This window comes from Pristis pectinata, chromosome 3 (assembly GCF_009764475.1).
Source record: "Pristis pectinata isolate sPriPec2 chromosome 3, sPriPec2.1.pri, whole genome shotgun sequence".
NCBI classification, from domain to species: domain Eukaryota; kingdom Metazoa; phylum Chordata; class Chondrichthyes; order Rhinopristiformes; family Pristidae; genus Pristis; species Pristis pectinata.
In genome coordinates this window covers 91,263,572-91,290,242 of record NC_067407.1, presented here as the reverse complement: position 1 = coordinate 91,290,242, position 26,671 = coordinate 91,263,572, and the positions used below count along the sequence as shown (strand labels likewise).

The window sequence follows — 26,671 nt, the reverse complement described above, 5'->3', positions numbered from 1 at the left end:
TCTATGACTTTAAGTTGCACACTGACAATTCCACACTTTAGGTTCCATTCGGCTCTACCACTTTACAACTTGTCTCAAACATTGTGCTGTTTTTATATTATCACATTCTTGACCTAAATGTTGGAAATACCAAAGCCACTATTATGAGTCTTCAACACAGATTCTGTTCCCCAGTCACCTACTGTAAGAGCTGGACCAGACTTTTTGCAGACTATTATGCCATATCAAATCCTGATTTGTTATTTAAACTATAGACAGGGTATTCATGAAGCTTGCCCATTTCCACCTATGTATCATTCCTGGCTGGTCTCCTGTATTCAGTAGATTTAAACACTGTCTAAATTTAGGTGTGAAAGTATATATAAACAACAACATTGACAATGCATGTGCTAATATTTAGAATGATAAACCTCCAAAAATACATTTAATCATTTTCTCACCATCATCTGCGAATAAACCTTATGAATCATTTAACATCACTTTTTGAAGATTTTCATTCACCATTTTTCTGTCAATGTATGTGGTCCCCATGTTAGCCCAAGTCAGCATGTTAGTTTAATTACCTAGAACCCAATCAATGTAATAGGCTGTACTTTTTGCATGACACCAGAGCACAGGTCAGGTGAGGCCGAGCCTGACAAGGAACTCGGCAGAAGCCTTTAACACATGAACATTAGGAAGGCATGGGAGAACAGACACGTGTGGAACAACATTGTTTGTTGACTCAGCCTGTTTTTATCAATAGTATAGAGCTATCAATTGTGATCTCCCTAGCTGTTGTCTTTCCTATAACACATCTTCTCTTACCTGGACGCACAAACATGGAACTAATTACGTAACTTCAAGAAAAGGAGTGCTGTTGTGTTGAACACTGGCATAATTTGGAGAAGAGTACATTTCTGGGTACCTTAACATCTGCTGGGGAACTCGATTACTGACTTTTTGATGGGATTTTTAGTGGTTTTAGTTGCCTTTGCACTTTTTATCCTGTGTAAAAACCCATAATGATGACAGCAGAAATACAACCCAAAAATTATCTGCATTGAGTTTTCAATTTTACTGCCCTGAAGGCAACAGTTCTTACATTCTTAAAACAACCAGGTTTTACTAACCTTGTTTCATGTGAAACCATGCTATTAAAAGCTTAACACTCAAATAGTATCCTTGCATTCATTGATTTCCATACTTCTTGAGATCTCAAATTTAGCCTTACACATGTGTCTGGATGGCTTTGCATATGGAGGTCATTGTTACTCTTGCCTTCCTAAATTCAGGATCACACCAGGCTGCTGTTGCTGATCTCTGCCACATCTCACAGTCTGCTACATGAGGGAGTTCACCAAACTCCATACTCAAGCAGAGAAGATTTTGTTGAAAAGTAAACAAAAGGAGCAGACAGAGTAAACACAGAGATTTGCCTGCATTGCAACCTTCTGCAAAGTGAACGCATTCATTGACTGCACTCATATCTTTGCAAAGTTTTCCCTGGTAATCTACTCCTGGGAGTACCTGGCCATGGTCTAAGAGGGTGCCTGGCTCACATGGATGAGGAATATGCCTCCTGTAGCAATTTGTTTACCTACCACCCATGACAGAATCACGCCACCTCCCACTCTTGGACCTCCAACACCCCTCACATCATTGCAGTATTATTCAACACAACATTCCACTTCAACTGGAAGAGTGTAATATGGTACGTTCTTTCTAGTATGCAGTGATTGCATCATCTGTGATAAATGCCAGTAGTTGCGATAATTTGCAACGCATTAGCAGGGAATTGATAGTTTCAGCAGTGTTACTCAGAGAAACACCATTCTGTGATCCTCACAATTGAAGATCTAAATCTTTCAGATTTTCATGAACAGAGTTAGCATGGTCCTCAATGTTCTTCTAATATTAGTAAAGAAATTTCTCAACCACAATGAATTGAGGGAAAGGTCCATCCACCCACTCTTATTCTTCAGTGCCTCCAAATTTAGCAAGATTTTTTATTTCACAATGTTATGTAGAATGCATCCAGCTATAGTGAATTTGGGACCCTAGCCGGGTTGCATTGGATGAGCCCATCAAATTAATCCAGGCATCTATGCGTAAGGTCACACAGAATGTACAGCACAGAAACAACCATTTGGTCCATCCAGTCTATGTTGGAGCTTGTGGTCCACTTGAGCCTTCTTTCATCCTTTCTTACCTCAATCTGTTGCCATGTCCCTCCCTTGTCTTGCACTGCACTACTGCCGCAAAACAACAAGTCCCAGGACTTATTTCAGTAATAATAAACCTGATTCTGATTCATCTTTCCATTATATGCTTAATTTATTTCCCCTTAACTATATATTATTAACTTCAAACACTGCCCTTAGGAACAAGTTTCACTTTCTTATACTCTCTGAGTAAAGAAATGCTTTCCAAGTTTCCTATTTGATTTCTTGTTTACTATCTGATATTGATATTTTCTGTTATGTACAGTTGTAGTACGTTATTTCTCAATTTATGAATTATTGCTATAATGCCATTGACTGTTCAGGATACATGCTTTAGGAAACCTTTGTTGCTGTAAAAAAAAAGTGCACCAATTTCTGCCCGTAATGTATTTTGTGCAAAACTTCATGCCACACCATTTTGATTTCACTGAGATCACACTGCTTGTTTTGCGGGATTCATCAGAATTCATTCTGTGCATCCTTCAAGATGGCTTCAAAATGCTCCAGCAGTTCTGAGTATTGCACGTCCTCTAAGAAATCATAGCAAATTATTTCTGTTTGTAATAGACTGGATGCAATTAATAGGAGTGGCGGAGGCAGAAGTGAGCATTTGGTGGACATTGACCATTCAGTAGGTCAGTAGTGTGACAAAATAAGAATTAGTGTCCAAAATGTTTAAACCTGGAAGGGCATTGATTGTTATGAAGTGGAAAGACATTATAGTGGATAGATTGGAAAAAGAATTAAATATGTGGTTAGATCTGAATCAACAGCATGTGCACCTGAGTTTGATGATGGTTAAGGGAACAGCAAGATCATTATATCAAGTCTTGAATAAGTGTACATTATTTGATTAAAACCAGCAACAAAACTTAACTTGACTTCCAAAACACTGAAGAGGTTTAATTTTAGGCATTCAGAAGGAACATATTGAATGGTAATCTATCCAGCCAGCTGTGCTGCTTCTCCTGCTCAACAAGAAGTCAAGAAGGCCATATCTCAATTAAAAAATAATACAACTTGGGTGCAGGTAGAGTTCCCCCTGAAATTCTCAAACTCAGCAGTGAGGAGCTTCTGTCACAAAATTTACAGCCTCTTCGTGCACACCTGGAAGGAAGGGAATATTCTAGGGGACTTTAGAGATGCAATAACCATGACCAATAACCACAGCCTCTTCGTGCACACCTGGAAGGAAGGGAATATTCCAGGGGACTTCAGAGATGCAATAACCATGATCATAATCAAGAAATTGTGGTAAAGGGAGGTGTTCCCTGCTGTCTACCATAGGAAAAGTCATCAACAGGATCCTTTCTACCACCTCTTCTTAGTGGCTGAAGATATGGTCTGTGAATCACAATGTGGGTTCTATCCATCCAGGGGCTCAGTGGACAAGATCTTCATCATCCAAAAATACAGTGGGCAGCACCAGCCACTATATGTAATCTTTGTCAACCTCACCAAAGCCTTTGTCTTCATCATCTGGGAAGGGCTGTGGAACACCCTCCTCAAATTCAGCTGCCCACAGAAAACCGTCTCTGTCTCCACAACAGCATGTAAGCTGTGACATTAATCAACAGGTCTACAACAGAACCATTCTTAGTGAAGACTGGTGTCAAACAAGGCCACACCATTGTCCAAGTACTTTGTTTAGTCTTTCTTGTGGTTGTTTCACCTCCAACAAACCTCCCACAGAAGTGGAGGTAACTTCAGGACTAATGGGAAGCTGTTAAACCCATGGAAATTCTACTCCAGAACCAAGATTACACAGATCTCAGTGGTACTCTCATCTGTCTATGCTCAGATATCAAGATCCGAGCCATCGGTGACACTTTCACCGAAGTATTCAACACCCGTAAGATAAATGTTCTCTACCTACCTTCCCCCACTGCACCACACAGCCCTCCAACAAGAAAAGTTCACAGTGAAACCCTGGAAAATGTAGACCATTTCCCGTATCTTAGGAGCCACCTCTAAGCATAGATAGACATTAATGATGAAATTCACCACCATCTTCAATGTACCAGCACAGACCCAGTCTACCTACAGCAAGCTTCTCAGGACGATGGGTATCTTCACAAAATCTTCCAAAATCACTGGAAGGACAATAGAACCAAGGGATACTAGCCTGTCCCAGGCTAGCATCCCTGTGTTAAGGCCCTGGTTACACTCAGTTGGCCACATTGAGTATGTCCAACCCCAGACTCCCAAAATAGACACTCTATTCTGATCTCTGTCAAGGTAGAGAAAACCAAGGGGACAACTAAAAATATTCAAGGCAATTGCAATATCCCCATTGACTGCTGGGATTCTCTGGCCCATGATTCTCACAGTGGAGAAGAAATATTCAGGGTGATATTGAGATGCTCAAGGCCACAGATTGGGAGAACACAGAGACAATGAATAAGTGGCAGGAGCAGACCACCTCAACAACTATCCCGTGCTGGTTACCAACTGCTTAATATGTGGAAGACTCTGCAGTTCCCACGTTAGCCTTATTAGCCACTTCCGAACCTGGAATTAAGTAACTCTTCATCTTAAGAGACTCTTCATCTTGAGAAGAAGCATAGCATCCTCAACATGGTAAATATCTCAGGGTTATGTTCCGGAGGTGCCTTTAAATACTAATGATGGAAACAATTTGAGTTGGAAGTTATGGGGGATAGATTGGAAATGATAACCATTCTGTCATTGCATATAGTGGCTTGGATATAGATGACCCTGAACAAGAACTGGTGAAATTCCAAATAGATAATTCTAGTGAGTTTCTGGCAGCAGTTTGAGGGGTAATCTTTGAAAACTCATTATTTGTCCAAAAATAGATGATAATTCAGAGGAAAATCCAATTTTAAACATTTAAGACTGGGGGTGAGAGATTTTGTGTTCGGTCCTGGGAATCATGCTAATGTGTTCAATGCATATCAGAAACAGGATTAAATGAAATGTATCTTTTTAAATCTCATAAGCAAGTGTTAGATACAGTATATAATTACCAACTTGGAAGAATACAGAAAATAACTTTGCCTGTGATGTCAGAAATGCAAGTACAGCATTAGATAATACTTTCTTTACAGTGATTTTTCCCATGTTCTCGTACTTTTACTGCAAATCTATACTGTATGCTTTTGAGATATGACTGATGCTCTGTATTATCATTGATGGACATATAATTTAGGACAGTAAAAAGAAACCAACACAATCTGATGAGCAAAATTACATTGACTGGGCTTTTCTGAAGTACATGGATGCTTTGTCTCTTCAACCTCAAAAATGGCAATATAATTTCCATGTTGGACGTTTGCTATTATTTCAAAAGAAGAATAATGAAGCATTGAGGTTTTTGCAAAAAGCGCTAGCACAGAAACCAACAGAACCTTCTATTAGGTGAGTAGTTAAACGTGCCTTTGTAACTTAGGTAAGGATTCCTGATTTTGTTTTTAACATTATGTAATTGTTTTAGGCTTTTTGGTCTTTTATTAGTTTTCTTTAACCTTCCCTTGTGGTCAACAATTACAATTATTTCAATCATTAATAATAACTATAACTTTTTATCTCTGCATCCAGTAACTGTTTCCAGCTGTGCAGTACTCCAGAACCAAGAATCATGAATATAAGGTAGTCACTAAGAAATCCAATCAGAAATTTAGGAGAAATTTTTCTTACTGTGAGAGTGGTTAGTATTGAAAATATATGGAGCAGTTGAGTTACGTGGAACAGATACATTAAAAGGCAAGCTAGATAACTATATTAGGGAGAAACAGATGGACATTGATTGAGTTGGATGGGAGGAGGCTCATGTGGAGCATAAACTGTGATCTAGTTGGGCCAAATGGCCTCTTTCTGTGTTGTAGATTCTAAGCAATTACAGAAAATGATGTAATTATCAGATGAGAATATGAATAAGACCGACACCTTGGTATTTCTTAATTATTCATCAAGAAATGCAATTAAGGTGAGTTACTCATCTAAGTCTTTCCTTCATCAGGTTGGAAATTGTGTAGCTCAATCCATGAGGCATGTTGCTACATTTCAATTGGGTACAGCCATGAAAAAATATGTGACCTGTTTGGCAGTGAAGAATACATTGGTTTAAAAGACAACTGAAAATGCTCAACTACATTTAAAAGGGTGGAAGTATATTTTAAGCCTGATCTTCATAAATGTGAGTCAATTGCACAAAACTAACTTTGATCCTGAGTCTCAGTCAGATGGAAATTAATGGAGACTGGCAAAGAAAGTAGGCCTACCACATTTATCTATCAAAGGCTTTTGATGTTGTTGGAAGCTCATGGTTTTCCCTTTATCTATTACAAGTAATAATCTACTGGAGCAGTTCCATGAGTGCTTTATGTGCAATAAGTGCAAGAGGACTTGGCTTTAAAATGATCAGCTAAGAAAAGTGGTTAGAAGAAATTATTTCTGGCAAGATGATTTGAGGTTGAGAGAATTAACTTTAAAAGTTACTTAGAGTAAATATCTGGTTCATGTAATATTGCAGGTGATTTGATATAATTTGACATGATGAAATATTCTGTAGGATATAATAGCTCTTTAGGTGAAGGAAAGAAAGATGCTAAGTCTGAAGTGCAACAGGCTAGAGGTAGACAGTGAACAAGTAAAGATATATCCACATCCTGAACTTTCTACCAATTACCTTCAGGAATTGATATTTCTATGTTTGCTGTGCTATATGGATAAAACAGATAGTAAGGTAATCTTGCTTTCTCACATTGTGCTTTCAATGTCAATAAATGGGTTGCTGTATTTTTTAAGGGAAAGAAATGGAATAAGTGAGCACTTAAAATTGAATAGCTTAATTTTGAGGCCAGGTGGGAAAACTGCCAAGGCTTTCCCTCAGGCTGATGACATCCGGTGGAAGGGCAAAGAGCCCTCCATGTAAATGACAATATTTCTTTGATGGAACTAGGAAAAACAGAAGAGCTCATGCAGCACAAATGCCCCCCCCCCCCCCCCCACACACACACACACACACACACACACGCAGAGGAAACCATTGCCTGCCTTGGCCTGTACTCTATGCAATCACATACTTCCGCCCACTCCACTTTCGGGAAATCAGTTTTAAATTTGAATTTGAAGACCCTTTTCCAGCCATTCTGGATGGACAAAAGCTCAACAGCTTTTAAATTGCTCTCTTGAAACACATTTTGGGTTCAAATCAGCTACCTAATCTCCTTTACTTGACTCCATTGTTGACATAATTTGCTGATCTCAATTTCTATTTAATTTGACCCTCTGGAAACATTATACTATTTCTTGGAAATGTTGTTGGGGCAAATTATTCTGTGTGAACCTAAAACATTTACCAACATTTGAGGATTTGTGCAATTTAGGTCCAAGTGTCATTGTCTCACAAGCGATGTAAACTCCTGCTTCCTCCTTTATTATCAGGTTCTATACAGGTCTAGTTGTGTTGGATCGGGATGATGGATTGGGTCCACAAACACGATATGCTATTCAATACCTGCAGCAGGGTTTAGAGCAATTATTGACTGACCTTGAATCTTCAGATCAGAACCCTCCAAGGTAAGGTTTGAAGTAGTAGTAAACTGAAGTAGTAAACTGATTCACATTCTACTCCACTTCTGAAATTTGTTTTTTTCTAAAGTAAATGGAACTGTATTTCAGAAATAGAGTCAAACACACAACTATAAACTTCTGGTGCATATAGTCCTACTTATGGGGATATGAAACACACTTAGCAAGGCAATAGGAAAGTGAAATAATCAGTCCACAGAGATTTTGATAAGTTATAAGTTTGGAACTCATTACTATAGGTCAAGAGAGATGGTTAGTAACCACATAGTGGCTCTGAAAGTCCTGTTGCTGTATTTCAATAAGTTTGCGCGTAGACAAATGGCTAAATGTACCCAGGCCAGGTTAAGTCAAAATTTGAAGTGCCAATGGGCAGACAAGATTACTATATGTATGAAAGTCGTTTCTAAAAATGTGAATACATTTTGGCAAGAACAGAACATTGGTGTAAATGTGGTATCAGGAGTAATGAGATGAGGTTCAAGAAGGTGGCCCATTACCACCTTGTCTAGGGCAATCAGGGATGGGCAATAAATGCTGACCCTGCCAGAAATGCTCACATCCAGAAAAGTGAAAAAAAAAATGTGAGAACAAGTGGCAGGGAGTGTGGGTCTAGCATAAAACTCTGTTGTCATAACAACAGGAATCATTCAGCATCAGCTTGACAATTCAGAGCAGCAAGATATTCCAGCTTTACAAAGCAAGGGCACATGGCCTCTGTGTCCAATGGAATGCAGGAAGTGTTGTCACAAACCAGCAACAAAAGAAACACACTGAGCATGATTCAGTGTTAAAAACTATTTTATTAATCACTACTTATGATAATACGTAAAATAAAAGTAAAAAAAAAATGTTAGTATGTTAGAATTCAAGAATGTTAAACTTCGAACGTTAACCCCAAAACTAAACTCTTCGTGTGTGTGTGTGACAAAGTCCAAAACTCCCAGTTCCTGAATGGTTCTTAAAGTTCAGTTCCGCAAGCCATAAGGTGAAACATGAGCAAGGGCTTCTTCAACAACCACCGTTGTCTGAAGATAAGATGTAGATGTAGAAAAACATAGAGAGAGTACATACGAAATCCAAATGTTCCACGATGGAACCCAAACGACACTCCAGTGTTTACTCGGTAGTGACTTCCTCACCCCGAAAAGCATCCGAACCGTGGTCGTCCACACACAAATACCTGTTTCCTTCTACAGGTCAGCAACAAAGTGAACTCCACCGGATTACTTCCAACTTCCATACATGGATTTCAGTGGCAAACACAGTTATTGTTTCTCATCCATCGATAGAGAAAACAAGCAAGCTGGTGTCTCTCTCCCTTCTCTCTCTCTCTTTCTTCTTCTTCTTCAACAACGTCATTACGTCCTTTATCTTCTATTGACGTAAGCACGCCCCACACACACATACACACACACACTCTCTATCTTAAAGGGACTTTCACTGAGTCCATAACAGTGTGAACCAAGAACTTTACACCAAGTGAGTGCTAAAACTTGTTCCCAATGCTTTCAGTAATGGAGTTGGGGCAGGGATTAGCCATCTCCTGGACAGTGGTCATTGCTTATGCATCATACACTGACTAAAAGTGAAAAAAAAGTTACACTAAGATATAGCAGAAGGCATTGGCAATTCCATTCAGACTCCAAGCTTTCATCAATTCTGGTTGGGAAGACCATTCACACTATTATTGACCACAAGCCTCTGTTGACCATTTGGGAACTACAATTTGCTGTTCCAGTGATGTCAGTATCAAGACCTAAGGGTTGGGCCATCTGCTATCTCAGTACAATGGTTTCATCAAATATAGAACATCCAACAAAATACTACAGTGGATACTTTGTCAAGACTTCCCAATCTCAGCAAAATTAATATCTTTCCAGAGATAGTTGATGATTCACCCATTACAGTAGTGGAAATGACTAGACCTGCACAAAGACCTAGTTTTAAAGCAAATATATAAATATACATTAAGTGAATAGACACATTCAGACAATGAATGAAGAGATGAAACAGTTTCATTTCAAATGTTATGAATTGTTCACCTGCAAAGGCTGCTTAAAGTGAGAACACAGGGGTGGTGATGGTGAAGGAATTGCAAAAATAGGTTATTGATGAACTTCATTTGCATATGGTAAATATAAAAACAATGGCCAGAGGATTTGTTTTTTGGCTTAATATTGACAGGGGTAGAAGACCTGGCCAGGATTACAGAATACTATTTCATAAAACACCATTTCAATCATGGAAATAACCCACAGGACCTATTTTTGGCAGTTCTGTATTGATTATTTTGAAAAATATTATGGACAACTTCTTACAATAGTTGATAGCCATTTGGAAGTTGTTATAAGTATGTAGGACTGTGCACTACCCTAGAGTGACAATAGAAGACATGCAGTCTCTTTTTGCCAAAAATGGATTTCCATCAGATCAGATAACATTTCATAGTTTTATCCAATTGAACAATTCATAAACAGCAATGGAATAAAACAGCATTTTACTTCTCCATACCCATCTTGTTTTAAATGGAGAAGCAGGAAGATCAGTTTGCATGGTAAAGAAGATATTGAAGAAACTGGTTACGGAAGGTCAGTCGAACATCATCATGAAACAATGACAGAGTTTCTGCAGGGTATTTCACAGCAACAGGACATTGCAAAGTGCTTTATTGCCAAATAGTTACTTTTTCAATGGAGCTAAATATCATGTCCAATTCTACACTGTGAGGCTCCACAAGCAGCAATGTGACATATACCGAACAGATTTGTCAATCTAAGAAATAAAGTAGAAAAGGCAACATTAAAACTAGCCTGGTGTATTTTAGAATGTTATTTAACTCCTTGACATTCTTCAGTACTATTCAAAAATAATTTATGAATCTTGTGTGATCCATAACATTACTAGGAGGGCCATGGACCATGAATGTCTACACCAGTCCAAATGATCATCCTTTGTTTATTATGGAAAATCAACACATCATCAGTGTTTGAAATTCTCTACCCAGTGTTCTGTGGTGGCTCAATAGTTAATTCAAAGCAGCAGTAGATAAATTTCTGCATATTAAGGGAATTTAGGGAAATGTCTCTGAGGTAAAAGATCAACCAGGATCTTGATGAATGGTGGATCAGCTTATAGGTCAAATAGCCTACTCCTTTTCCTATTTCTTATGTTCTTAAGTATAGCCTTCTGTGGTTCTATTGCTCAGTGGTGAATATTATTAAAATCTGGGGGTTCCAGCAGAAATTTCAGTCAGGTACATACGTGAGCAGAAATCTAAATGACACTATAGGAGTAGCCAACACTATCTTGAAACATGAACACAAAGAGCGATCCCAAACTTGACATCTTCTGACAGTGATGTCAGGAATGAAGTAATGAAGTGTTTTTTTGTAAGAAATGTCTCCCAGCCACACCAAAATCTGTTAAGGTATTATTCTTCATGTTATTCCCAAAAACCTTAACCGATTTATTTTATATAGCCTCAGTTACTAAATGTTAGTTTCCACAAATGGGGGTAGTCGATTAATTATAACTGTCTCTTTTAATATATTGTATATAAGATCTTTTTCCATTTTTTTCCTTCTAGTGAAGGAGCCCCATTTCTTCGAGCTTTAAATACATTTTCTCTTCTGAATATTCAGTTACTCAGAGGAATATTCAGGCTAGGAACATTTCTCTTCAACCCACCTGCAGGACTACCAGAAAAAACAATGACACCTGAGCAAGTGCTACACTTGTAAGTGCTAATATTTCATTAGTTTTGTCAATTATATCAAATAATAACTTGTATTTCTATAGATGTATGATCTAGTATCACCCCAAAGTGCTTCCCAGGATCATTTTCTGACAAAACTGACACGACTAAATCAAAGCTATATGTATGGTAAGACAATCCAAACAAGGCTCAGGCACCAAGGAAATGTGTAATCAATGCTCAAAACATTTTCCTTAAGCTGAATTAGTGGAAGATAATAAATCTGATTGCAATCTTCATGTTAAAAATATTATCTAGAGTAGCTGGATCTCATGGTCAGGAAAGATTATCTTAAGTTTTCAAACTGTGCAGATTCCTATTAAGAGGCATGGCTAAGTAAGAAGGGTGGAGGTTGGGGGGAATTGGTGTGTGATTATAAAAATAATGTTTTATTAGAGTGAAGAATGCAGAGGACCTAGCATAATTAAATTTTATTGCTATGGATGCTATAAGGTAAATGTTTGGGACTCTTTGGGTTAGTTGATTCATTTTTTGGAAGCTACTTCATAAAACTTGAAAAATAAATAGAAAATTGTACTAATAAGGTAAAATGAAGAGGGATAGGAAGAGGCTGCTGTGGAACATAAACTCTGATCTGGACTAGCTGGACCAAAAGGCCTCTTTCTTTGCCATACTTTATATTTAATGCTTTATAAATAAGCTATGGCATTTCATTGGATTGGATTTGCTTTCCATCTATGCAGTTAAACACTACACATTCTACTGTAAATATACAGTTTAATTATCATAGGTTGTTTTTTATTGTTTTTTATTAAATTCATTTATGTAGTTAATAGAATATTTAATGTGATAGCTTATCATTTCAGAGGAACCAGTAGATCTTGTGGAGACAGCATAAATTCTAAAACTGATTATAAGGCAGTATTATTTGTTTGCTGGTTTCATGTAACCAAACACCTATGTGTTAGGTATTCAAGTATATAGGCCATTTGCCCATGAGAATTGTCTGAGATCTGAGCTGCAGCATAGTTAAGTGCAAGAAGGATAGAAAAGACTCCAAGGTTGAATACCATTGCTTTTAGAAATGCATTTAATGAGAGTTGAAAACATCCACCACCAAAAGAAATAAGGATGTATTTAAAATTTTATTTACTCGTCATACAACATTCCATAAAAGGAAATAAATAATGTTTTGTCCCCTTATTCCTTCTTCACCTAAAAGCAATAGGTCATGCCTAAATTGTTATCTCAGCATGTAGTTTCTTGAGCTGCAGTCTCTCATCACTAGCTCATCTATGAGACTTTATTCAAGTATGAGACTCAATATTTATTTAAATACAGAAAATATGAATGCTGAGCCCAACACCATCATCAGAGGTACCACTTGTTAGATGTGCTATTAAATGATCTGTTCTCTCAGGTGAATGTGAAAGATCCCATGGTACAATTGTGCAGAATGGCATATGTTTGATCAATGTTTACCCTTTAATTAACATTGTTAAAAAAGATTATCTAGTTATTTTATTGTAATTTGTGGGAGCATGGTGTGCACAAATTGGCTACCATATTTCCTACATTCCAACAATGACTATGCCTTAGGCAAAATTGATTGGCTTTAATGTGCTTTGGGACATCCAGAGCTTCTGAAAGGCAATATTGAATTCTCCTTGATGACATTGTGCTTTAATGTAATCCATTTACCACACTCATCTCATGCTAGACAAGCTGAGGAGAAATTATTTTAAACTTTTTGAAATCTTAATTGAATTTAGTTCCAATTAATTTTCTGTATTGTTGTCAGTTCTACAGATTTAGTCGCCTGGGCTTTGTGCAAATATCCATATCGTGGATCTTTAAGTCATGAGTTGGAATGGCTGCTTCTTGAAGCCCATTTTACCCTTTTAGAATTGCATTCCAAAAAAACAAATGTGGATGAAGAGTTGATCAGTAAAAGATGTCAGAATTTGTCTTCACTATTAAAAAACACCAATATTCCAATCTGCAGTGAATTGCTAGAGATGCAACGAATGGTATGGACTCCATCAGGAATTACTGTGATTCAGTACAATATATTTATAATAAAACACTGTATGATACATAATTTTACAATTTTAGATAAACTGTCTAACTCTGGTAATTATTTTTATGTTTATAAATATTAAAGTAATACTAATGTTATTGTTACTATACCTTAACCACCCATTTCCATAATTCGATTTGTTGATACTGATCTATTCTGCATTATTGATATGTTAAGAGTATGGTAGTGATCTAGTGGTTAAATTGCCAAATGACTAACCTAGTGGGACGGTGACTAATAATACAAAGATGTGAATTCAAGTCTCTCCACGGCAACTGTGGAATGTAAATTAAATTAATAATAAATAATTAATAAATAATACATTCAAAATTAAATAGTAACTTGGTCAGTCAACCACTGCTGGCTGAATCATATGGCACATAACTGCCTGACTGTGTCAGCGGCAGGTAGAACAACCATCCTGTAGGATAAACCTACTCCACGTCATCCTCACCAGTCTGTTACACATCCATTTTTCCATGATAGCATATGTATGAATGACCACTACAGACTTCTTGTGATATTATTCTCATCTTCACACTGTCTTCACATTGTGCCATATGCCACTACCAATATGCTAAATGAGATAGGCTCAGAACAGATCTGCCAGATCCTTCATGATACACTGTATTTCAGCAGCAGCAGAAATGTACACCTCCACAACCTGTAACCTCACAGTCCAGCATGTCCCTCACTCAACCATTCCAGTCAAGCCAGGGGATCAACTGTGGTTCAATGATAAGTACAGATGACCATGCCAGTAGTAGCAATAGGCTTACCTAAAAAACAACTTGACAAAGTTGCAAAACGGGAATACATACCTGCTAAGCAGCATAACCAGCATGCAATAGCCAGAGGTAATGACTCCATAACCAAAAGGTCATATCAAACCTCTGCAAACTAGGCACGTTTGCTCATGAATAGCGGACAATTAAACAACTAACAGGTGGAGGAATTTCCAAGAATAATTTAGCTTTAATAATTCCTTTGTGTAATAAATTGTTCCTCAATTCTGTTTAGCAAAAGGCACTAAATATTGGAGCTGGCATAAACCACATAAAAACAATAGAATTTGATCCAAATTAATAATTTAGTACCTATGGCCATTAACTGGTGACTGAGCAAACATTTGCTATACATATAAAGTTCCTATCAATAAGGTACCAATAAATAAATCTACTTGCAAATCAACATTTGAGATCCATGTGATGATCTATGAAACATTAAGATCAGCCTTACCGCTCTGTTGCTTGGAGTTTGTTGGAAAGCTGGCAGATCTCTACAATAATCAAACAATTTCTCTTTGTATAGGTGTGCCAACTAAGAGTAGAAACAACTCCCTGTGACAGTAATGCTCTGTACATGCTTGGCTTGGCACAGCTTGTTGAATATGACAATGAGTCTTCTCCAGCAAAAGCCAAACAACTGATTGAAGAGGCCTGCCTAAGCTTCAAAGCCAGCATTGGCATGGAGAACAAACCAATATCAGGGAATCCACCAGCAGAACTAACTCGTAAGTCAACAGTTCTACATTTCCATTCATTCTGTGATATGATGAAAATGTAATATAGTGTCCAAAGAACTGGGAAAGAAGGAACTTGAAATTATGCATCTGGATTTCTCAAATATCCTACTTCTGAAGTCTTTTGGTTATTAATATATGACATCCATTTGCATGCTATAAAACCCCACAAATGGATATACAATAAAGGATTAATTAATCTCCTTTTCCTGTTATCATGCACTTCCACTCATGTACTTATTTATCATTGGCAGAATTCTGGTCTGACTATGCAGACAGCTGTCTCCAGAGAGAGGAGTGAAGATAGAGGGGACCAGATCCCATGTTTCTGTGTTTGTCAGTGTCTCAGCTCCAGGTTTAAAGGTTGATACAATGGTGTGGCTATCTGAATACCATCCTGCATATGAAAGACAATCTCCTGTGTGCTATTTCTGTGTTCCTGTAGGAAAGCAATCTGATCACACGAGGCATCTCTGCTCATGCTCTGGAGCAATCTGCTGATGTGCAGAATCACTGTTCATACAGAACAGTGAATTACTCATGTGCATAAACCTTTTCCCCTGAGGATTATGAGCTGCCCACATTAGCAATCCCATGTCTATTGAGAGCAACAGTCAGTTTGCAGGTGACGTATTGCTGCTCCATGTGAACAGGGTACTGTAGATAAATGATATCACTCAGATCCATAAAGATAGAAGCTGCTCTTCGATGACATGTCACCATTCCGTTAAGAGTATATAGCAGTACCCATATGACAGAATTCAGATATAGCCAGATCAAGGTGGGAATGTATGAATACATGAAGACTTTGACTAGTTTCTGTCTGTGCTTCCACATCAGTTGTCAGCTTCTCCAGTATATGGTGTGTGAGGGGTTTGACTCCAAGCCCTGTTCATGGTCAGAGATGGAGGCATGGCCTCCTGTCCCTGCAAACCTTCCCAGCATAGCCTGGAGGTAGATTCCTCCATGCTTCTTGCCATCTCATGCATTTAGCAGGCAGATCTAACTGTACACTCATCATCTCAGTATGCATCTGTGTCAGTTTGTTCAAGAAAGCATCCCAGTTGTTACACTCAAATAAGTCCTCTGGGGCAGTGCAGGTGGTTGGACACCCTCTATGGCGTGTCCCCACAACAGATTCCCTTGGCTTTCTGCCAGACACCTTCCGCCGGTGTCTAGTCTATTTCCTTGTGGCACACATCCCTTCATTCCCTGATGGTGCTGATCTCTAGAAAGGTGCTCACATTTGATCCATCCATCATTCACCTGTTAAGATGGGGACATAGATGACCTCCCTCAAAACCCTGCAAAGGCAAAACAGAGGATAATTGCACCGTAAGCTGTAGCAGCTGTACTTTTGCATAGATGCATCATCACAGATGGCAAGAAAGTTGACTAGTAAGGGCCTCAAAGGTTATGGAGAGAAGGCAGGCGAATGGGGTTGAGAGGGAAAAATAAATCAGCCATGATCAAATGGCGGGGCAGATTCAAAGGGCCAAATGGCCTAATTCTGCTTCTATGTCTTATGGTGTAAGGATGTGTTTTGCTGATCAGATCAGAGAGTATAAGGGCATCAGTATGAAATATTGATTGCAAACTTGGAAGATGATTGTTCGGCACAGCTTTGTGGGCCAAAGGGCCTGAATTGTGCTGTAGGTTTTCTATGTTTCTATGATTCTCCTGCAATTACAGTGGTCTGAGCCTCAATGGCCCCTTTGCCCACCAGTCAGAGTATTGTCATGACCTGATCAGTGAGAGGATGGTGAAAGCCCCCCTCCAATGTTGGTAGTGGCCCTTTTCAAGAGTACAATGTGTGGTGAAGGTGTATTTATTGGTATGAGTATATACTTGTGTGTTGCTATGTAGCTCATCTTGACATATCTGGTCCAGTCTTCCCACATTGCTCCATCATTTGGGAATCTCGTTGTGCAGTAAATGGCCAGCAATGCCTTCCAAACCAGTTCGGACCTCCACCATCTCCCCACCCCATCCTGCCCCCACCACACTTATTAGTAGTTCAATATCTCATTATCTAAATCCAGACATTCTCCCTTTTCCCTGAAGTTTCTTTCTTCTCTCTGCAACCATAATGCATGTTGCTATTATCTGTATGTTATGGGGAGCGTGCCTTTAATTGCTGAGGCCATTGTAGAAGTGGTGCACAGCTAAGTGCGGTTATGCAAAATTGGGTGAGGTAGCTTCAGGAACTGAGCAGATCCCATTTTAATGCATGACTCCTGGGGCAATGGTGCAAAGCACCCAATGAGTGTTTAAAGTTGTTTTGGCCAATTTTATAACGTTTTTTGCAATGAAAACCGATGTTTAAGCGTTACGTACAGCACCCATTTAGCACACCAACAATGTTTGAAATCTAATTTTCATCTTATATTTTTCTGGAAGTACACTGAGAACTGATCATTTCTTCATTTATAACTTGTAGTTCATTAATCTTGATTCTTTTTTATTATTGTGCACTTGCTTTTAGGGTTTGTGAATATAATCAACTAAATACTTCTGCTTCATTGTTTTTTTTCTCACAAATTTAGATTTATTTTTTTGGATCAAAGTGGAAGATCTCACATTTCCCACCAGCCTTAGTTTTTGTTCACTCAATTACTGCCCTGGGCAGGGCTGTTTCTTTCCTGTGAAGTCATCTACTAGGAGCCTGGCTCCCAATTCTTTAGCATGGCTGAGTGGAGCAAAGGGTCTGTCTCAGTGACGGCAGCCAGCAGCTCTCACTGAATATCTTTCACAGGTGATAAGTTTCCACCTCTCTAAATTCATGGGATACTGAAGTTGTCAGTGTGAGTGCAGCCATTGAATGTTTTTGAATGTTACACTAGAAATTAATTTAAAGCATTGAAATTACCATTTTTTAACATTTTCCTTTCTCCAGCAAGTTGTTGCATTCAAATGAGGAATGCTGTGCTCACCCAGTTTAACCTGGTGCAGATTTCCTGCCTGAGACCTGGGCAGCCTGTGGAAAATCATGCTATCCCTTTGGACCATAAGAGGTCTACAGGGAGAACTGCAGCCAGCAGACCAGAAGATGCTGTCACTAGATTAAGCTTATAGTAGCACTCAAAATTGGAACTTCCATAGACATACCCAATAAGTCTTGTTATAAGCATTGCCAGTGGGGTGGAAAATCTGCCCCAAATTTTATCTGAAGACTTGGATATGGAACTTTCTATTCCTTCATCCATCTTATTAATGGATATGTTGAAAAGCAATATAGTTCACTGCTTATCAACCCAACGCCAATCAGGGAACAGTTTCTAGCATTTTCCTGTCTTCCACCAAATGCCAACTCCAAAAGAGGAGTAGTATTGCACATCTAGCCACAATTCTAACCAAGCTGTTGCAATACAGTGTATAATACTATCAAGGAGGGAAGCTCTAATGGTTGACAACAAAACCATCACAACATTGTGTCCATTGGAGGTCAATTATCTCAGCCCCAGGACATCACTGGAAGAATTTCTCACGGCAGCATCCTAGGCCTACCCATTTTCGGCTTTATCAATGACCTTCTTTCCAGAATAAAATCACAAGCAGGGTGTTTGCTGAATGTAAAATTCCATTTACAATCCTTTAGAAAAGGAGATAGATAGACCACACATGCTTGGAGAAGACCAGGAGAACATTTAGGCATGGGATCAGAATCAGATTTATTGTCACTGACTTATATGATGTGAAATTTGTTGTTTTGCAGCAGTAGTACAGTGCTAAGATATAAAATTACTATAAATTACAGAAGTAAATAAATAGTGCAAAAAAAAGGAATAATGAGGTAGTGTTCATGGGTTCATGGACCTTTCAGAAATCTGATGGTGGAGGGGAAGAAACTGTTCCTGAATCATTGAGTGTGGGTCTTCAGGCTCCTGTACATCCTCCCTGATGGTAGTAACAAGAAGAGGGCATGTCCTAGATGGTGAGGGTCCTTAATGATGGATACCACCTTCTTGAGGCACCGCCTCTTGAAGATGTCCTCAATGGTGGGGAGGGTTGTGCCCATGATGGAGCTGGGTAAGTCTACAATCCTCTGCAACCTCTCACAGTCCTGTGCATTGGAGCCTCCATACCTGGCTGTGATGCACCCAGTCAGAATGCTCTTCATTCACTGTACATCTATAGAAATTTGTAAGATGACACACATGGCCAGTAATATGCCACAAAAGTGCCAGACATTTACTATCTTCAAAATGAGAGAATCTAACCATTTACCCTGACATTCAATGGGATTATCATCGTGGGGTCCAACACCATGAATATTATGGGGCCCCCATTGACCATAAATCTAGTGTTCCTTGATCTTCTTAATATCTAAAATCTGTTTATTTTTGTCAACCTCCACAGCCCTGGTGAATAGAGAATTCCAAACATTCACTGCATCTGGATGAGGAAATTTCTTCTCATCTCAGTCCTGAATGGCTGAAACCACATTTTGAGACTGGCTCTACAGGGAAAAACATTAACTCCACATCCATCCTATCATGACCTGTTACAAGAAATCACCTGTCATTTTCCCGAACGCTAGAGGGCACGGGGCCAATCTACTTAATCTCTCATCACAGGATCAACCCCTCATCCCTGGATTCAGTCTGGCAAACCATCAAAACGCTCCCTCTATTGTAAATATATCCTTCCTTGGGAAAGAAGAGACAACACTTTTACACAGAATTCCGGGTGCCCTATATGATTCCAGCAAGGCATCTTTATTCTTGTACTCAAATCCACTTGCAATAAAAGCCTTCCTCCACCTGCGGTGTAGTCACTGCTCAAGTCTCACTCTGTTTCAGTATTGGAAACTGTGCACAAAGTAAAAGAAGACGTGAGAGAAATACCAATGTTAAATAATAATGAGATGTGACATGACATGACTGAGCTATTATTTTTCACTCCTTCAGAACAGAAATGGTGGCAGGATTTCAAACTGGATGAAAGCCAGAAAGCTCAGCAACAGCAGCAGCAACAACAGCAGAAGGAAGAGGAAGAGCAGGAGCAGCTAGGAGCAAAAAGAGAAAACATTACACCTGCTGCTGTTGCAAGAGGTGGAGCTGCCAGAGGCAGAGCCATTCCCATGAAAGGATCCACAGTACCATCAAAAACATCTCTTGTAGGCCGAGGTAGAGCAGGTGAAATGCCCAAAGGTGCCAGGTAATCAGCCCTCATATTAAAATATGTATAAGAAGAGACAGGAGGCAGGAATTCATTTTAATATTATTGCATATTATAAATATTCTATATATTATTCATTTATAACATTTGCTTTAGCCAAAACAGAAGGCAAAAGAATTATGAGCAAAATAACAAAGAAGTGCAGATATTCCAACAATTAATTTTAATCTCCAGGAACAAACAGTAACATACATCTTTCAGTCACCTAACCCTATTCCAGCTGTTCTTTGAACAGAAATGTCCACGTGGATTCAGCAATCCAAATCTAGATTGATTAAAATGCCATCTCTTTTAAATGCCTTTTTTCATTCTTTATTGTTTTCCCCAGGGCCAATTAAAAGGAAACATGAAGACATTTCTTTGTTTTCTCAATACTTCATATGTTGGGTGGCTTTCTTATTCACAGCAATGAGTGTGGAAAGAGGCCTGAAAGATCTTTGGTGAGAGAATCCCAACATTGTTTTACTGGGGACAGCTCCAGCATGGTAGATAAGTCAGAGTAGAGTAAGGGGAAAATATATACTTATATGAGAACATTGTTTGACCTATAGTCCATTTGGCAAGTGTTAAAGTACCCAGGTGACATCCATGTTTGTCTTTCTGGGCAGGACAAGTTAAGGCTGCTCATTTTGATAATGACAAGAGCTAGTGTGACACAAAGGTAACCTTCTTCTTAAAATTCTGAGTCCACACGGTGGTAAGGACTTGATGCATTTGGGCAGGAATTGTGTCCCTGATTGTGGCCCAACTAGTGAAGTAGAATCTTCAAGTGAATCACAGGTTCATTAAGCGTGCCTACTAAGCAAAATATCATAACTACTTGAAAAATAAATTCTATCTGCTATTGGATGTTTAGATGATATGTAGACATTTGGTTCAGAGTTCGTGAAAAATTGTTTAAATCTATTAAAGTGTAGTTTTCTAACAACAACTTCCATCTATGAAGCACCTTTTGCATAGATAAACTGCCCAAGCCTTTTCTCAGGAGTGTTATCAGACAAAACCTGATGCTAAAACAGATAATAATAAGAATTAAGAATAATAGGATTATATTAATGGGAGATTTTAATTTCCCTGGTATTGACTAGACTACCCAGACTGTGAAGGGCCCAGATGAGGTGGAATTTGTGAAATGTGTCCAGGAAAATTTCCTGAGTCAATATGTAGAGGGCTCTACTCGGGAGGGTGCAATACTGGCCTTCTCTTAGGGAATGAAGCAGGGCAAGTAACTGAAGTGGCCGTCAAGGAGCACTTTGGCTCTAGTGACCATCATTCTATTACTTTTAAGACAGTGATAGAAAAGGATAGGACAGGTCCACAGGTTAGGGTCCTAAACTGGAGCAGGGCTAATTTTGAGCAAGTTAGGCAGGATCTAGCAGTGGTCAATTGTGTAAGCCCCTTTGAAGGATAAGGAATGAAAAGCAAGTGGAAGGCTTTTAAGAGTGTGGTATCAAGAGTCCAGGAGCAGCATGTTCCTGTTAGGGTGAAGAGTAAACCTGGCAAGTGTAGGGAAGCTTGGCCGATGAGAGATATTGATGCTCTGGTCAAGAAAAAGTCAGAAGCATACATTCGGTTTAGGAGGTTGGGGACGAGTGAATCCCTTGATGACTATAAAAAGACACATTAAGGTGGATAAATCCCCAAGATATGACTGAGTGCATCCTTGGACTTTGTGGAAGGCTAGGGAAAAAATCGGGAAGGCTCTTGGGGAGATATTTGCTTTATCGTTAGCCACTGATGAAGTTCCCAGAGACTGGAAGGAGGCTATTGTTGTTCCATTGTTTAAGAAGGGTAGCGAGGACAAGCCATGGAACTACAGGCTGGTCAGCCTGACGTCGGTAGTGGGGAAGTTTCTAGAGGGAATTCTGCGGGACAGGATCTACCAGCATTTGGATAGACCGAGTCTGATTAGGAGGAGTCAGCATGGCTTTGTGCATGGACAGTCATGCTTGACGAACCTGCTTGAAGAGGTAACCTAAAGGGTAGATGAGGGTAGGGCAGTGGATCTTGTCTATTTGGACTGTAGCAAAGCCCTTGACAAGGTCCCAGATGGTCTGCTGGTCTGGAAGGTTAGGTCCCATGGAATCCAGGGAGAGCTAGTTAGGTGGATTCAAAATTGGCTCAGAGGAGGAAGCAGAGGGTGGTGGTTGAAGGTTGTTTCTCGGAATGGAGGCCGGTGACTAGTGGTGAGCCACAGGAGTCAGTGTTGGGACCCTTGTTATTCATTATTTATATATATGATATGGATGTGAATGCATAAGTAAGTTTGTTGATGACACAAAATTAGGAGATGTTGATGGTGAAGAAAATTATCGTAGATACAGGGGAATCTTGGTCACTTAGGGAAGTGGGCCGAGGAGTGGCAAATGGATTTCAATACAGATAAGTGTGAGGTGATGCATTTTGGAAAGTGAAACCAGTGTAGGACTTATACTATGAATGGTAGGGCACTAGGGAGTGTGACAGAACAGAGGGACCTAGGAGTACAAGTGCATAGTTCGTTGAAAGAGGTATCACAGGTAGACAGGGTGGTGAAAAAGCATTTAACGCTCTGGCCTTTATCAGTCAGGGCACTGAGTATAGGAGTTGCGACAATATGTTGCAGTTGTATAAGTCATTGGTGAGGCCGCACTTGGAGTACTGTGTACAGTTTTGGTCACCCTCTTATAGGAAAGACGTGGTTAAACTGGAAAGAGTGAAGAAAAGATTTACAAGGATGTTGCCAGGCGTAGAGGGCCTGAGTTATAGGGAGAGGTTGGCCAAGCTAGGTCTTTATTCCTTGGAACATAGGAGAATGAGGGGCAATCTTTTAGAAACGTTTAAAATGATCAAATGCATAGATAAGCTGGATGATAAGTCTTTTCCCCAGGGTAAGGGAGTCCAAAAATAGGGGGTATAGATTTAGGGTGAGAGGGGAAAGATTTATTAAGGATTTGAGAGGGTGGTGAGGATATGGAATGAGCTGCCAGAGGAAGTGGTTGAGGCAGGTGCAGTTGTATCATTTAAGAAGCACTTGGATAGGTACATGGAAGGGTGGGGCTTAGAGGGATATGGGCTGAACAGAGGAAATTGGGACTAGCTAGGTGGGCACTGTGCTCGGCATGAACTTGTTGGGCTGAATGGCCTGTATCCATGCTGTATTGCTATATGACTCTATAATCAGATATGGCATTTGGCCAAAAGCTTGATCAAGGAAATAAAGTAGTTAGATCATCTTAGACTGACGGGCAGAAAGATTTAGGGAGGGAATTTCAGCGTTTAGGCTCTTGGTAGCTAAAGGCTCAGCTGCCAATAGTGGAGTGATTAAATTTGGAGATGGTCAAGAGGCCAATATTAGAGGAGCACTGCCATCTCAGACTGTTATAGGGCTGGATAAGATTACAGAGATAAGCAGAGACCAGACCATGTTCAGATTTGAAAACCACTCTGAGTCTTTTGCTTAACCAGGAACTTATGTAGATCAATAGGCACAGTGTTGTGGGTGAGCAGAGTGTAAGGTGGGAGATGAGCAGCAGAGTAGGAATGACCTCAAGGTTACAGAGAGCAGAATGAGGGAAGTCGGCCAGGATTACACTGGAGTATTTAAGTCTGAAGATAATAAAGGTTTAGAGGAGAATTTTGGCAGCAATAGGGCTGAGACAGCAGCAGAGTGGGACAATATTGCAAAGCTGAAAATTGGCTAACATTTAGAATTTTAAATTAAAAATCTTCTGCTTAACCAAAATAATGGGAGTGTAAGTCTTCTGATGTCTGTGGACTGATCACTTACTAGTAACAAGCTATTAATTGAAGATAAAATTAAATATTTTTTCTTCATTCAATGAATCAATACAAGTAGGAACACATACTTATTGATGATTTAAAGATCAGTCATACCAGAGGTCACAAAATCAGCAACAGAAAATGACTATAGTAATAATGTATGGTGGTATGTAGGAGCAAGAACAAAATCTATCCATAACAAAAGGTGTGATGCAGTAAGATTTAGAGAGGGAATTTCAGAGTTTAGGCCCTTGCTAGCTGAAGGCCCAGCTGCCAATAGTGAAGTGATTGAATTTGGAGATGGTCGAGAGGCCAATATTAGAGGAGCACTGCTATCTCAGACTGTAATAGGGCTGGATAAGATTACAGAGGTAAGCAGTGACGAGACCATGGTGAGATTTGAAAACCACTCTGAGTCTTTTGCTTAACCAGGAGCTTGTGTAGATCAATAGGCACAGTGTTATGGGTGAGCAGAGTGTAAAATAGGAGATGGGCAGCAGCATTTGAATGACCTCAAGGTTACAGAGAACAGAATGAGGGATGTTGGCCAGGGCTGCGTTGGATATTCACAAAACTAAGTTGTGCAGGCGTTATATTCATGTCTTAGCAAAATATAGCACTTTTGAGAACAGTAACTAATCCAAAACTGAGGGTGCCTTGTAAGATTTCATCTTTAGGAAGAAGTGATTTAGTGGGAATAATTATGCCTAGAGAAAAAAAGGAGGAGAGTTTTGGCAGGAGTTGAGCTAAGACAGCAGCAAAGTTGGGCAACTGAGCTGAACTAAGGAAGGGGTTCTTAAAAATTCTATGACACCTATGACATGAGGGAATTTCATTTATTTGCAGAAACAAGTGCTGGGAAGCTGTGTGTATCTTTTGAGGGTAACAAGTTCCCTCAGGAGACTTCTCTTTTTTTTGGAAAGGTCAGACAAAAGAGAACAAAAGGGAATGGTCCAAATCTTCTGCATAAATACCAACATTTTTATTCAGAAATGTTGACATTTACCTCCATAATCATGTGGAAGTTCTGAACTTACACACAATTGATAACCAAAGAGTCCCTGATTGCAATCTGATGTAGGACCTACTGAAATCGAGTGGCAGATTGGAAATTTTCACACACCTCCCAGCACTATTGCTGGGATATCTGCCCTCAGTTCCTGTGCAGAGTTAGATCAATGTCATAAGGAAATATGGGAGCAGCAAGCCCATTTATTGGAATGGAGAGGAATAGTACAAGGAAGAAGTATGATCATTTACAATTTATGAGTTAATTGATTTAATTTTAATATATTTGGAGTACTTAATTTTTTTTAACATTTTTTAAGAATTTTTATTGTTTAGAGTATTTTTGACTGTAATGCCAAAATCATTAAGCATATTGAAGCATACAAAATCCTGAGGATTTTTGGTAGGTTAGAATTGGAAAAGATGTTGTAGGAGAATCGGGAATTCAGGTCCACTGTTTAAAAACTAGGAGCTGCTCATTTAAGACAGAGATGAAGCAATTTTTTTTCTCTCAGAGGGTCATGAGTCTTTGAAGGTTATTTCCTCACGATAAGCTGAATTTTTGAATATTTTTAAAGTTAAGATAGATAGATTCTTGATTTTAAAAGGCCGTGAAAGGTTTCCAGGGATAGACAGGAATGCAGAGTTGAGGTTACAATGAGATCTGCAGTGATGTCATTTAATGGAAGAACAGACTCGTGGTACCAGTGGCTTCTTCCTGCTCCTGATTTGTATTTTCAAATGTTTGTATTTAAAAAATTGAAGCTCTTCGACAACTTTAATACCAATAAGCCCACAGGTATGGTTCAATCATATCTGTAAGTATTTCTGTAGGCAGGACTTGCCATAAATGATTGAAAGGCCCTGCCCATAGAAGTACTTACAAAACTGATCTCATCAATCAGCTTAGAGCCTGAGGCCCTGCTCCAGGTTTTAGTAGGCAGGTGGCTGGTAAGTTCAGGATCCAAGCTGTTCTGCAGAAGATTCAGGGCATTGATTTTTAACATTTTTATACGGATAATTTTCTGCATTAGATGTACTGTACCAGAATAAAGTACAATATGTGTGACTGACTGGAATCATCCAATTATCCAATTTGGTTATGAACACTGCTCTCTAATGGGCATGGGAACACTTGAATGAACATGTTGGCTGTCCCATGTTGGTGGAGTCGGATGGGGTAGGGGTTGGGGGAGTGGGGGTTGTGTTGCCAACGCAGGTGAACACAGGAAGTCATGTCATGATTCCTTTGGAAGTGTACCCATCAACAAGTACAGGGAACAAGAGTTTTACTTTTTATACCTTTTTTTACATTGAAGGAGGCTATTTGACCCTTTAAAATCTGTGCTTTCTCTCAGAGAAATCCCATCACTCCTAGTGAAAAGGGAAAATAACTGCAGATGCTGGAAATCTGAAATAAATGGCACAAAGCATTATCAATCAACAGGAAATAAAGGTCAGACGTATAAAACTGCGAGCTTTTTAAAGACCTTCCCTGTTTGGAAGATTCAGCCTCAATTTTCCCTTCCTTTAGTCTCCTGGATATGTTTGCAATTTGATCTTTGCGTAAAGACCTTTCTTCCCTTCCTATTGAAAATTACATGAATCAGAAAATTTATGCTGCAAAAGGAAGCCAAGCAGTC

The 26,671-nt window shown here is 39.2% G+C and overlaps 1 protein-coding gene across 1 annotated transcript in view; it reads left to right on the top strand.

Annotated features, from left to right (window-relative positions):
* LOC127568410 (uncharacterized) overlaps positions 1-26,671 on the top strand; it is a 71,559-nt gene that overhangs the window by 35,165 nt on the left and 9,723 nt on the right. The window contains exons 12-17 of the mRNA XM_052012105.1: positions 5,377-5,585; positions 7,614-7,748; positions 11,347-11,496; positions 13,277-13,505; positions 14,867-15,068; positions 19,988-20,237. Coding sequence (XP_051868065.1) covers positions 5,377-5,585; positions 7,614-7,748; positions 11,347-11,496; positions 13,277-13,505; positions 14,867-15,068; positions 19,988-20,237 — 1,175 coding nt within the window. The remainder of the gene's footprint in view (positions 1-5,376; positions 5,586-7,613; positions 7,749-11,346; positions 11,497-13,276; positions 13,506-14,866; positions 15,069-19,987; positions 20,238-26,671) is intronic.